Source organism: Scardinius erythrophthalmus (genome assembly GCF_964197995.2).
Source record: "Scardinius erythrophthalmus genome assembly, chromosome: 8".
NCBI classification, from domain to species: domain Eukaryota; kingdom Metazoa; phylum Chordata; class Actinopteri; order Cypriniformes; family Leuciscidae; genus Scardinius; species Scardinius erythrophthalmus.
Genome location: NC_138228.1, coordinates 10,511,714 through 10,525,870, shown reverse-complemented (window position 1 = coordinate 10,525,870; position 14,157 = coordinate 10,511,714). Strand labels below are relative to the sequence as shown.

At 36.1% G+C, this 14,157-nt stretch overlaps 1 protein-coding gene across 1 annotated transcript; it reads right to left on the bottom strand.

Moving 5' to 3' along the window:
• Positions 1 to 109: 109 nt before the first annotated feature.
• map2k1 (mitogen-activated protein kinase kinase 1) lies at positions 110 to 11,765 on the bottom strand. Its single transcript, XM_081373157.1, has 11 exons — positions 11,291 to 11,765; positions 4,051 to 4,261; positions 3,205 to 3,351; positions 2,495 to 2,572; positions 2,327 to 2,378; positions 2,106 to 2,230; positions 1,545 to 1,752; positions 1,365 to 1,429; positions 1,189 to 1,247; positions 750 to 795; positions 110 to 654 (listed from the first exon to the last, which is right to left on the bottom strand). Exons 1-11 carry the CDS (start codon positions 11,371 to 11,373, stop codon positions 541 to 543), a joined length of 1,188 nt encoding a protein of 395 aa, XP_081229283.1. The 5' UTR covers positions 11,374 to 11,765; the 3' UTR covers positions 110 to 540.
• Positions 11,766 to 14,157: the final 2,392 nt, after the last annotated feature.

Here is a 14,157-nt window from a genome sequence, read left to right as displayed (position 1 = left end):
ATTCAATCAGTTGTCATGTTAAATAAATCTCTTATTATAATATAGAAGTTTGTATAAGTTAAATTACCTTTTTTTTTTCACTTTGAGTTAAAGACTGCACATTCACCATATTGAAATAAAGCAGAACACAAAATATAACAATGAAATGATGTAACCACTTCAGGGATAGCTGAAAATGTAAAAAGTATATTGTGATAAGTTCATATTTAAAGGGGGATCCTTTGCATTTAAGTTCCTGTGCAGTGTGTCAGCCTTTTGATGGCTTTTGCAATCAAAATTACATTGATTTTGTTGTTAAAAAAAAAAAAAAAAAAAAAAAAAAAAAAAAAACGTTTAACCAGTATTTGACAACAGATTTCAAGCCCCGATCAGGTTGATGCATTGTTAATTACAGCAGTATGCTTGTTAATACTCAAGACAACATTAAAAAAAAGGTGGGGGTGGATTCAGGAGACAGTTTACTGTTGGCCTCAGGGTGGAACTGGAGATGTTGTGTGAGAAGAAACACTAAATGGTTGGCTTAGAAAAAGATGGCTGCTCTCACATTCCCACACTGTGAGTTGGAGTTGCTGGCTGGTTTAGCCCAATGGTGCTGCATAGCCATCCAGCAAAGTCAACCTCCTCTGCCTCAGAGTTCTTAATGAAGGCATGGACCTGAAAAAGACAATTATGTTAGATGTATGAGGTGAATTCTTGCAACAGAAAAAAATATCTGTATATGAGAACTGACAGAAAAGGATTGTTCCTACCATCAGTTGCTTGAGGTCTGCTCTTTCTGCTGGATTTTTGATTAAACTAAGCAAAACAAGAAAACACATTGAGAAATAAAGTATGAAAAATGTAAAAATATTGATAGAAAAAAAATCAGATGGGATGCAAAATGTTTCTCGAAGTAACACTTTTGAGAGCAAATCTCCCATATATTTTTTTGCCATGTCCATTTAGGGGCTCCGATTTCAAACTGTTTTTTAGTTCAACCACCAGATGGAGCAGCAAGCTCCACTGAAGAAGCATTTTAGATTAGAGTATGCTTTTATCCAAAGCAGCTTTCAGTGCACTGCATTTTATAAGTATCCTAGTTGCCTGGAAATCGAACCCATGACCTTAACATGCACGGCTAGTGTCGTGCTCTAATAGGTGAGCTACAGGAATAAAACTAAATGCAAATAACATTATGTTTTTGCTTACCATTTGTTAACAAAGTCTTGAAATTCTGCACCAAAGATGCTTGGCAGCTTAGGAGGTGGCTGAAAAAGGAAAAATGCTCCATTAAGCCTAAGTGAAGCAGCCAATTAATACTCACTTTAATTAATTCACTGCCATAAAGCCGTTTAGTGGTCTTATAAGCACCACTTTAAACTTACCTCATTGACAATATAGTCAAGCAGCTCAAATATCGCCATGGGAGGTCTGCTGTCTGGACCATATGCTGACAGGACAAACAGATAAAAATCAAATCAAATGTTTTATAGTAAGAAACACCTTAAACATAATTGATCAGTTTGTACATGTTCTTGCAGATAGGATGGTAAAAAGCCACTCACACCCGCCGGGTCGACCAGGGGGCCTGGGTTTAGGGGAGGACTCGCTGGCGGAGGGGTCACCCTCGAGGGGCTGACCAAAGATTTGCTCCAGTTCCTTGGCATCAGGTGGTGGGATAGGGAAGCGTCCAATGGCCATCTCCACTAGAGAGAGACCCATGCTCCATATGTCAGACTGGACAGAGTAGTGAGTCCCTTGAAGGCGTTCAGGCTACAGATGGACACAGAAAAACAGGGATCATACGGAGAGGAAATTAACATTATCAAACAGGAAGAGATATGATGAAAAACAGGAGCCTGAACAAACAAATGGCTGCCTTGAGATACTCCAAATGAAATATCCAGGAAATAATCACAATGTCAAATAATCCAGAACCTAATTATGTTGTAGAAATAAAAAATATAAGATAGATAGATAGATAGATAGATAGATAGATAGATAGATAGATAGATAGATAGATAGATAGATAGATAGATAGATAGATGGATAGATGGATAGATGGATAGATGGATAGATGGACAGATGGATTTTATTTTATTTTTTTGCTGAGAATGTAAACTTACAGACATATAGGACCTGGTGCCCACAAACGAATTGGCCATGGAGTCAATGAGTTGTCCGCTCACACCAAAGTCACACAGCTTGATCTCACCACGCGAGTTCACCAGGATGTTGGATGGTTTAACATCTGCAAGAAAAGGAAAAGGTCTTCCCTTCAGTAAATACTGTCAACAGAAAGAGTAAATGAACAGATGACGGTTTGAGATAGCGTGACTCCAATCACCTCTGTGCATGATCTTGTGTTTCTCCCGCAGGTAGGACAGGCCTTTTATCACCTGCATGAATAGAAAGAAAACAGGTCCAGAAACATAGAGTACTTCAGCCTTATTATTTTGGAAACAGTCCACAAGAGATCGAGGATATTTTTGAGATAGGTTACAGAGATACTGACCGCAATGCTAACTTTGCCCAGTATTTGTTCTGGGATTTTGCCTGCTTTCTTCAGGGACTGATCCAGGGAGCCGCCATCCTAAAAAAAAAAAGAATTTGATGGAGATATTTTATAGTACCTATAAAAGCAAAGGCAGTGTAGAGATACTGAAAGGATATTGAACTATATATACTGTATATAATATATATATGAACTATATATATAAGTCTCTTATACTCATCAAGGCTGCATTATTTGATACAAAAATAAAGCAAAAACAGTAATATTGTGAAATACTATTCCAATCTAAAATAACTGTTTTCTATTTTAATATATTTTTATATGTAATCTATTCCTGAGATGTCAAAGCTTAATTTCTAGCATCATTACTCTAGTCTTCATCGTCACATGATCCTTCAAATATCATTCTGATAAGCTGATTTGCTGCTCAAGAAGCCTTTCTTATTATTATGAATGTTGAAAACATTTGTGCAGCTTAATATTTGGTATCAATGAAACCATGATACTTTTTTTCTTTCTCAGGATTCTTTGATGAAGAGAAAGTAAAAAGAACAGCATTTATTTGAAATATCAGTTTGAATAAATTTGATGGATCCTTGACAAATAAAATGATTTAAATCTTACTGACCGTAAACTACTGAACTTAATATATTTAGACAAACTCTCATTTTCCTCTGTATTATGTTTGACACCGAGAGAGGACACAGTACCATGTTCTCCATACATATGCTGATCTCTCCATCACTGTAGAAAGCCCCGTAGAAGCCCACTATGTAGGGAGAGTTACATTCATGCAGCACCTGCAACTCTCTGATGATCTGATTCCTTATCGCTGGCTTGATCTCGAGGTGGATCAACTACATGAAAATAAGAAAAAGTGAAAAAATAGGTTTGTTTTATTAATAATCAACCCCTGAAATTGAAGAAACATTGACATATTTTGACTTTATGTTTACCATGTTGCGATTTTGTCTTAATAAGTGCAGTGCAAAGCATAATTCTGAAGCCTCATTAATTTCCTTCAGTACCAGGCAGTGCCAGGCTCTCTGTAATTACCAGGGTGTCTGCATTATACAGTTAGCTGATAAGGAGGAGTTACTTCTCTGCATGCATACTGTCAGTTCTTTGTTTCATGTACACTGTAAATGAGTTGTTTGGAGTTCAGCTTGTTTTCTTCCCTGGGAACTCTTATATTAAAACCATTTGTTTCATCACAGTATGTATTGGACCACTGGTAATTTGGCTTTAATAGTAGATGTCTTTTCTTGGACACGTTTTTTAGGAAAAGTGTTATTTGACTCAAATGCAATTAGCATATAGCATCCATTCAGCATGCTAAGAACAGAATGTCATGGCTTTTCGCTGCAATCTCCTAACTTCTTCCAATCTATAAAAAGACATGATGACATGAATAGCTGATGCCTTCTGAGGCAAGCAGCTCTAAAACGGCATCTGATCGATTCAAGGCTGGAAAAGACAATCAATGGACTTCAGTGACCTTTCTTGCAAACTTGAAGCTGAAACTGAAATATAAAGTTTGCTTCACCATAACTTACCTTCCTGGCCATGATGAAGCCTGAGGGTCTGTGTAAGACCTTGAAGACCACTCCTCCATTGCCTGCACCCAACTCACAAATCTTCTCAAAGTCATCGTCTTTTAACTCTCCAACCTTCTGCTTTTGGGTAAGGAAAGCTTCCAGGCGTTTCTTCTGCTGCTCATCCAGTTCCAGTTCCTCTAGCTTCTTCTGCAGAGCTTCCAGATTTGTTCTAACACAAACACAGACAGAAATGAATTTAATTTCTAAAATGCTGAAGCAAAATGGCTTAATCAACAATCAACACAGTCATGAGAATCTGCAGTGGTCCTCCCTATTAATTTCAGTATGCTAAAAAGTTATTTTTTTCCCCAAGAATTTCATACTTTTAAATATGTAATGAATTTTCTTCAACAGTTGAATCACCCTGACATTTTTTTTTTCAAAACTTTCAAAATGATTTTTAATTCAATATATAAATAAATGCTCATCACAGGATATGTGTATTCAAGTCATCATATTTTTAGATGCATTACATTTTTAAAGTATGTTTGATTACATAAACAGAACAAAACTGCATCATGTCATGACACCTTTTCCATTTTTCAAACTACAGTGCAGTTTCGTTATTTTGAACTAAAACTAAAGCTATTAAAAATAATTTTCATTAATTGAAATAAGCTGAAAAAATATGAATATTGCCTTGGCATCTAAGTTTAAGTACTAAAATTACACTAAAAATTATATAAAAATAAATTAAAGCTAAATAGAAAAATGACTAACAACAAAATTACTAAAAACAAATTAAAATGAAAACTGAAAATATAAAAATAAAAGCCATGTCAAATTAAGAATAAATTATATAATAGTATATAAAAGCATTCACAATGTAAAAGAATAGCAGTTCACACCACTGCTATAACGATAACGGCACAGAGAAAACGATAGATGGAATCACTTTCAGAACGATTTTATCCAGCTGATGAACGATAAAAACAGTGACAGCCAATCAGAATCCATCCTGCTGTAACGAGCTCAAGCATTTAAAGCGGCAGACAAGCCCGCACTTAGAATAAACAGAATGATATGTGGATGCTACTAGTTATCTTTATAGTTATCGTTCTTAGTGTGAACGGGCCTTTATTCCTGCTTTATGGTTAAACATTAATGTCACTCTACAAGAAAGACTCCTCTCTTGAAGTAAGAAGACAAACTCTTGCATGCTGAAACACATTCCCATCCTTAAGGAAGAAAACATGTAGAAATATTGAATATGCTATTGTACAAAGTGGTGGGAAGGCTTTATAACATCTTCTTCCTAAAGTTCTGTTTGAGGAAACAGTGAGTTCCTCTAAGCATGCGAGCCTTTCCCTTGGCCCTGTTGTCATGGTGATGTATTTCCTTAGCTTTCTGCTGGAAGAGTGAACTTCCATGACCCTCTGCTCTCCATCCTCTCTGCATCTCCTTCAACACCACTGTTCTTCACCATGGCTTAACTGCATCTACCAAGCGGATTTTTCAAATGAACCAATTAAAAGTCTCACGATTATGATGCTGATACCAATTATGAATTATTTAAACATAACTTTTCATGCAGCTTGTGTGCCACACGTTGCAAACATCTGTGATGCGGCTGTATCTTCAAATGAATGTTTTCAGAACCATCGGACACTATGAGCCTCAAGGGCTTTTAAGCATTGAGCCGATTCAGATGGAAAACATGTTGTCCTGCTGCTGAACAATGTTTCAGGCCACAATAATTGACACTCACACATAAATTTACATTAAACCGTGCTGATCAGTCCGCAACATATTGCAACACGCTTTGCTCCAGGACAGACAGCACGACTCAGGTGGATGAGAGCAGCGCAAGTACTCCAGGATGTCTTTATCTAATCTATATGCAGAACGGGGAAAAGTGTTTTCATTTTTGACAGCAAGGCCAGTTATAACCATGGTTACGAGGCTGCTGTGTGGGTGTAAGTGGGTGGCGTGGATGAGCTGTGGTGGAGACGTGATAATGGTGAAGGACGCACAAGATGCCAGAGTGGAGAAAAATACTTGTGAAACTTGTGTTGCATGTAGGAGGGCGAACAATGCCTCCATATCCAGAGTGATTTCACTGCAAGATTTGTTTTTTTCAGCTGGCCTAGTCAAACCAGTAGTTCAAATTTTTACTTGCCAATGCCATGCCAACATTTTTATTTGCCCCATCACAAAAAAAGATACATTTCATTTTTTGTGACATTTTCATTCGGTTTAAAATTGACCATGTTTTATTTTTTGCTTGGTTTTTATGTTTCAGTAATATCTGAAAATTATCTTTATTTATTATATTATAATAAAAACAACATGAATCATTTCTGGAAAACAATGACAACTACATATAAAATGCATAACAAAATTATTTATAATTTGAAAAATTGGTTAATAAACTGCATAACAGCAAAATTGACAACATTGTTCAATACATCACAAAAAAACTCAAATGATAAAAGGGTACTTTAACGGAAAAAAAGAAATCAGTGCTACCCGATGACAGAGAAATAGGGCTGTTGCCTTCCCTTTTGCCAAATAGGTAGGAAAACTGCATCCGAAATTACATTCTTCCCATAAAGTAGGCGAAAAACAGCATGTGACAAAAGAATTATGTCCAAATTCACAGTACTCATAAAAGAGTAGGCAAAAAGTACTCAGATGACCTATTGAGATTCTAAAGTGTGCATCCGATGGACACTTTACTATCCCATGAGGCCACGGGAGAGGATTTATGAATGGCAGTGAAGTGACGAAACCCTGGTAGGTCACATGATAATGACAACATCCCGAATGTCCACATTACATTCATGCTATTTAGAAAAAAAAAATGTTAGTGGTCGTGAAGTGATTACTAATTCAAAATAAGTACCTACTGAAAAGAGTATGCGATTTCGGACGCAACCGTACACCCATAATGTCGTTCCAAACCCGCAAGACTTTCATTCATCTTCAGAACACAAATAAAGATCTTTTTAATGGAATCTGAGAGCTTTCTTTCTCTCCATAGACAGCAATGCAACTGACACTTTAAACATTAAAAACTCTTACAGATGAGTTGATAAATGTTTATATGTGAATAAAAGCCCGAATTCAATCTGTTCTTCATATAAAGTGATTGAATAAATGGATTATTTTTTACTATCTCATCTCTTTCAAAATGTCAGTTGAGTAGCTGTCAATGGAGGGACAGAAATCGCTCAAATTTCATTAAAAATATCTTCATTTGTGTTCCGAAAATGAACAAAAGTCTTATGGGTTTGGAACGACACGAGGATGAGTAATTAATGAACTAATTGAAATTTTTGGGTGAACTATCCCTTTAAAGTAATAAATAATTCAATCCTACTATGCAGTGAATTATTTAGTCTACCCTTTGATACACCACAAAAAGGGCAAATTCTTTCTGAGAAAAGATACAAAATTGCATAAGCTACTTATGGTTTGAGATTCAAATACAGAAAAGCCTCTGAAGGCCCAAGAAGTGTACTTGAAAGAATTATAACTTCACTTCCATTTTTTTCAAGCGTTTTTGAAGATGTGTTTGGATACAGTATGATCAAACACAGGAAATAAGTGGTCAACTTCACATGTCGTACCTTGGAATGTGAATGTAAACACTAGGGAGCACCGGGATCAGCAGAGGTTAGACAGAAGCAAACCATTTTTTCGCTGGGGAGGTCAATATTTAACTATACACTCCATAAATCATTCCTGTGGATACATCTGTGTTGTCATCAATTTAAACTCAGACATAAGCACAATAAAAGAAGAGAATTAGGGAACAGGTAGGGAATGTATGGGAATAATCAAGCTCTTCTTTATGCACTATAGAGCATTCATACACCCAGCAGTGCTCTTAAGTAAAATGGAGAGCAGCAGATGGTGCCATGGTGTGTGAGTGGTGTGATTGTGTAACACTGTAACATTGTGTGGTTTCCTACTGATTATTATCTTGAAAAGACACAATGCAGCATAGAGCTCATGGGAAACAATAGCAGCAGAGGTACTGTCTGCTGCCAATGGAGAGAGATGAAACAAAATTGGCACTGGCAGCATACAAAATTAGCATAGCCAAGTGCCAAATGTAAGTAAAACTGGCTTTGGCAAATTACTAAAAAAGGTTACTAGTCATTTGGACAATAACCTTTTAAATACATCACATACAATACATAAATACAACATATTGCAAGTCAGACATTTTTTTCTAATGTGAATGACACAAATGTATACTATTACATGTTCAACAAAAACATTAAGCTGTTTTCAACATTGATTATAAGAAATGTTACTTGAGCACCAAATCAGCCTATTAGAATATAACAATTAAAGGAATAAAATAGGAAACAGTCATTTTAAATTGTAGTTTAAATTACAGTTTACATTCGCATTTTTGATCAAATAAATGCAGCCTCGGTGAGCATAAGAGACTCCTTTCGAAAAGTTAAAAAATCTTACAGACCCCAAACTTTTGAATGATAATGTACAGTGCTATGCATAAGTTTAGACACCCATGCTAAAGTTGACTAAAAAGAGGAATAAAAAATCATCTTTTGGAAATTGAACTTAATGCCTTAATTTAAAAAATTAGGAAAAATCCAACCTTTAAGGACACCAATTTTCTTTGTGAATGAATAATGTATCGTAAATAAATAAATGTTCTTCCTTAAAATACAGGGTGCATAAGTTTTGACACCCCTATGTTAAATTCCCATAGAGGCAGGCAGATTTTTATTTTTAAAGGCCAGTTATTTCATGGATCCAGGATACTATGCATCCTGATAAAGTTCCCTTGGCCTTTGGAATTAAAATAGCCCCACATCATCACATAGCCTTCACCATACCTAGAGATTGGCATGGGGTACTTTCCATAAGATCATCTCTCAATGCAAATCAAACTAGCTATTAGGCTAACTGAAATAAAACCATGCCAATCTCTAGGTATGGTGAAGGCTATGTGATGATGTGGGGCTATTTTAATTCCAAAGGCCAAGGGAACTTTATCAGGATGCATAGTATCCTGGATCCATGAAGTAACTGGCCTTTAAAAATAAAAATCTGCCTGCCTCTATGGGAATTTAACATAGGGGTGTCAAAACTTATGCACCCTGTATTTTAAGGAAGAACATTTATTTATTTACGATACATTATTCATTCACAAAGAAAATTGGTGTCCTTAAAGGTTGGATTTTTCCTAATTTTTTAAATTAAGGCATTAAGTTCAGTTTCCAAAAGATGATTTTTTATTCCTCTTTTTAATCAACTTTAGTATGGGTGTCTAAACTTATGCATAGCACTGTATATGTGGTGAGACATACTGAATGTAGAATATTGGTTGCATTAAGTCACCAAAACAAAAAAGACGAAGAAGAAAATCATATCCGGTCTTAAAAACTTAAGATAATATTTATGACTGGTAAATCAATTTACTCATCATTGGAGGCAGTTACAATTGCATTCGTACTTCTAATTTACATAATTAGTAAATGCATTAAAGAGGTGATGCATATGAAGTTCTTCTCAAGCGATAAGCAAGAACTTGTAAAATAATATAACAGCACTCTTTGAGATAGGCAAGCCACGACAGATTTAAATCAGAAACTTCTAGGAAAAAAGTGTTGTCACAGTATTTAACATTCCACTGAGCCTCCCTCTATAACACTGACTTCCACAGGATTGAATCACCACTACACACACACACACACACACACACACACACACACACACACACACACACACACACACACACATTCCAAAGCGAGCTCGCCACAGCCTGTCCTGCTCTTCAGGAAGGAATGTAATTCTACTTTACTGTCATTCTCCCAAACATCACTACTGTAGCACTATTATAGCACAGCTAATACTTCTTATTTATGTAGAAATAATAACCATTTTCTATATACCAGACTGAAACTTTATCCTCAAATAATTAATAGTCTCTTAATGCCAAATGGAGAGACTACAAGAGGGGAAAGTGTCTGAGCCCCCAAATGAGCTCAATGAAACAAGAGGCAATGACATGCACCACTGGCTCAGGCTGTAAGGATTGTCACTGGTCACAGGTCTGCCAAACGAAGGTATAGCACTGACAGAGGTGGTCCTCACTGTCACCATATCTGTCTGTGGGGATGTGATGCAAACAAATCAATACGCCATCACTTGTATCTATATGGTGGTCAGTTTAAAAAATCCTCCGTAATCACATACTGAGGTAAACTGGTGGATACTTGAGCTCAGAGAATGCCGTGACATTAATTAAACATATCCATCAGGATCAACAAAACATAGAGTTGTGGCTTCTACACTAATTTATGTCTGAACCACATACTACAGAGGACAGCAGTGTTGTGTGTGTTGGCTGCTCTGTCCAAATGTGATAAGGTATTCTCATTGATCTTAGTGGCAGGAGATGCGGCACTTTTATGTTCACCTGATGGATACTAAACAACACTGATATATGGGTCATTCCACAAACAGTGTGTTCCTCATTAAAACTAACAATACATAACTGTCTGAAGCCATCTTTTACTGTGTTAAAATGGACATTTATCTAAGCACAGCTAAAAAACATTCAATATACTGGGGTCAAAAGATGTCAAGGCTATATTCCAACATATACATCTATTAAGTCATTTTATACTCTATGAACTTTACACAGTTTTTAAACTGAACTGAATCAATACTGAACTGACTTAAGCTGAATAATGATACTGCTGTTTTCTGTAAAGCTGATTTACCACAGAATTTGTCTCATATTTGATTAAGTTTATATGACCGTCATTTTCCTGTTTAGTACTTTGAAGCTGCTTTGAAACAATCTGTCTTATATAAAGCAAGGTGACTTCATTTGACATTATCTGATTGAATGTTTAAAAATTGACAGTTAAAATCACTTTATTAAATTTAAAAAGTCACCCAATTTTGTAAAATGACCCCCATTTGTGGTATTATAAGTCAACTAATAATGACCTTACAATTCATTCCTGGGCTTTAATTCTGTTGACACTTACAAATCACGAACACACCCTCAAAAATATCCACAATTGAATGCCCAATAAATCAGATTAAGCAATGCCAAATCCATGAAGTATTCCTGTTAGAGTCCAACAACATTCTTAAGGAGCCAAACAATCCATGAAATAGCCTAAGCAACTTAAAGTGAACGTGAAGTCTTCTAATAGCTTATTCGCCATGAAATGGCATCGTGAGACTGAAGCCAACTCACTCTGTGGCCCCGGTTCCGTTTACAGCGTTCCCATCTGGAATTGGGTTCAGCTGGATCGGCTCTGGCTTCCTCCTTTTTTGCATGATGAATCCTGATAGCTGGCTTCTCGGCAGTGAAAAGAAAAATTCAAACAGGAGCAATCTGATCCGCAGACTACACCAACTCGCCTACAGAGCAATGATGCATAAGCTATGAATAGCCTATCACACCCTACCAATCTCGGTTTGCTTTAAAATAAATATATAAATAAAGACAGAATGCTGTCAGCGACCACCTCGCGTGGTCATCTGACAGGAAGGACGAAGGCTGTTTCGAAGAATAGATTATTCACGGAGAAATGGAGTATTTCTAGAGGTGGACGACTGTAGAGGATGGGTAGGCTACTGAGAGATTGTCTCTTGTCTTTACGTCATGAAAATATTTACATCTGTCTTCCGGACAGCATGAACGCGTGTGGAGAATGACTCCATCTGCTGGTGTGAATGCGTTATTACTCTAGATTTATATTCAACAGGCCTGCCTGCTAATTAAAACTAAGACATTTCAACAATCTATCGTCAGCATTCTGACTTTTTATGCGTTTATGTATCAGAATATACACCTTCGAAATAATTGATAGCATATTTTCAACTTTTACACACCCCGACTTTCAGACCTCCTATATAAAAAGCTATAAAGTTTGATCACATTTATTCTTGTCTGATCTAATTATTGTTTATTCATATTCGTTTATGATAATTCTTCTCTGTGGACCCCCTGCAGATCTTTCCCTGGTTGAAAACCCTGGCAATAGATGATAGCCTACAGCCAGGCCTGTAGAAAAGTATTAAATAGTATATTGCCATTCAGGTCTCATGCAGTTGGAAGGTAACTGACTATTACAAGTTTGAATTGACTTTAAAGTGAAAAGTGAAAAACAAACAGCTCATATAACTTCCATAAAAGTGTTATTTTAATAGAAAAGCAGAAGCCTGTGCCTGTGGTGAAGCACATTTACACTGGACTAGATGTACATACATAATAAAATAATCACATATAACCAACACATTACATACTGCATTATATTTTGTTTGATGGTCTTACATCCTTAACTCTTTGAAAATAATGGTTGATTTGTTGCCTTTTGTTGGACCTATTTAAGGATGCATTTAAGAGTTGGTTTCGGATTGATTTTGTATAAAAAATTATTTTAAAAACACAATTTAACCAGTTTAAAATTATACAGAGAAAACAAATCATATTGAAAAGTCAGATCCATGTCTATATTATGTCTCACTGTGTGTAACCGTTATTATCATGCAAGATGGACATGTCCACCAGAAAATAAAAACAATTCCAGAATGATGTCCTTATACAATACACTACTATCGAAAAATAAAGATCAAAGATCTATTACAAAATGGACAAATATTTTTTCAAATCTCATTTTACAGGAAGGGCAACCAGCCCCACTTGGAGATTAAACATAGATGTATACAAATCTTCTCTACACTCCTCAAGGCCTTAAATCTGTCTGCAGCTTAGTAAACAGATGCATCTCTTTTGCTCCTTCCAAGTTGTGTCTTTCTCAGCATTTATCTATGTTCATGCCGGAACCAGTCCAGATTCAGCCTAATTACTTATCTCTGCTCATACTGTCCTTTCATCTACTGCACATTTCAGAGCTTTTGTGGTTGATACTATTCCTATAAGCATACAATATCCTATATAGATTATTCCCATCTGTACTCTAATGAAAAATGTCAAATAGAGAATAAATTCTATAAGGTCATTTGTGCATTACCAGGCCTACTAAGCATGATAAATAAATGTTTAGCCATCATTTCTGAATAAGCATTTAGCTGCGTCTTTCTTGACTCTTAACAATTGTATAGTAACATTGTAAACACTAAACAGTAAAGCCTTTTCTAACTATAAGCATAATTTATCAGCAATTTACTCAATTCAGTGCAACAGGCAGATTTGCTCTGTCAGCATTCTTGATAGGCTCCCCCCTGCGATTTCATAAAAAGCAGATCTGGATAATTACTGAATCTGCATTTAGGTATGCAAGAAATCATGTCCTCTTAGGAACAGCAGATATTATTAAAATTGAAGAGTTGTCAAATTAAAGATGCATAACTTTGAAAAAGAGTAAGCAAAAACAGAAAATTATATTTATTAGCTGAAATTGATCCACTGTTATAAATGGTCTCGTCCTTTAATTTTTTTCTAACTGAGAAGGTCATTTTTATTCAGTACGTGTTCAGTGTAGATCTGCAATCTAGGAATTTACTAGATTATCTAAGATCTTTTATTGTCTGCATTGTCTTGTCTTGGGAAGCTACGGTATTGGCACATTATGAAGTTATGAAGGATCTGTTGAAGGATGAGCCCTGGATTCAGGTTAGACTCTTTTTTATTTTATACCACATTGAAATCACCATGAAATCAAACTTGACTATTCCTATTTTTTTTTTTTTTTTAAATATTGCAGTATCTATTCTAAATGATTTATCTGTGCAGGTCATTTTTATAATTTTTTTAATTCATATGTTCTCGTAATCATAAGTGATGACCTAAGTATTTGGCACAACCACTGGAGAACCTGTCACTCACAGAGACGCTCACTGCAGAGTAAATGGGTGGAGCTTGACGTTCCCCTAGCTGGATGGTCCAACTACACCCTAACCCTACCCATAACCCTATCGCTAAACATAACTCCACCCATTTGATCGACAGAGGTGGAGCTGGACTAGGTCAAGAGCCACCCACTACATCCAAAGAGGGGGAGCTGGGCGTCATTTGACTCTGCAATGAGCACCACTTACATTCAGAGATCTCAGCAATAGCAAACCACAACGTTCCAATATGGACAAAATCAAGTC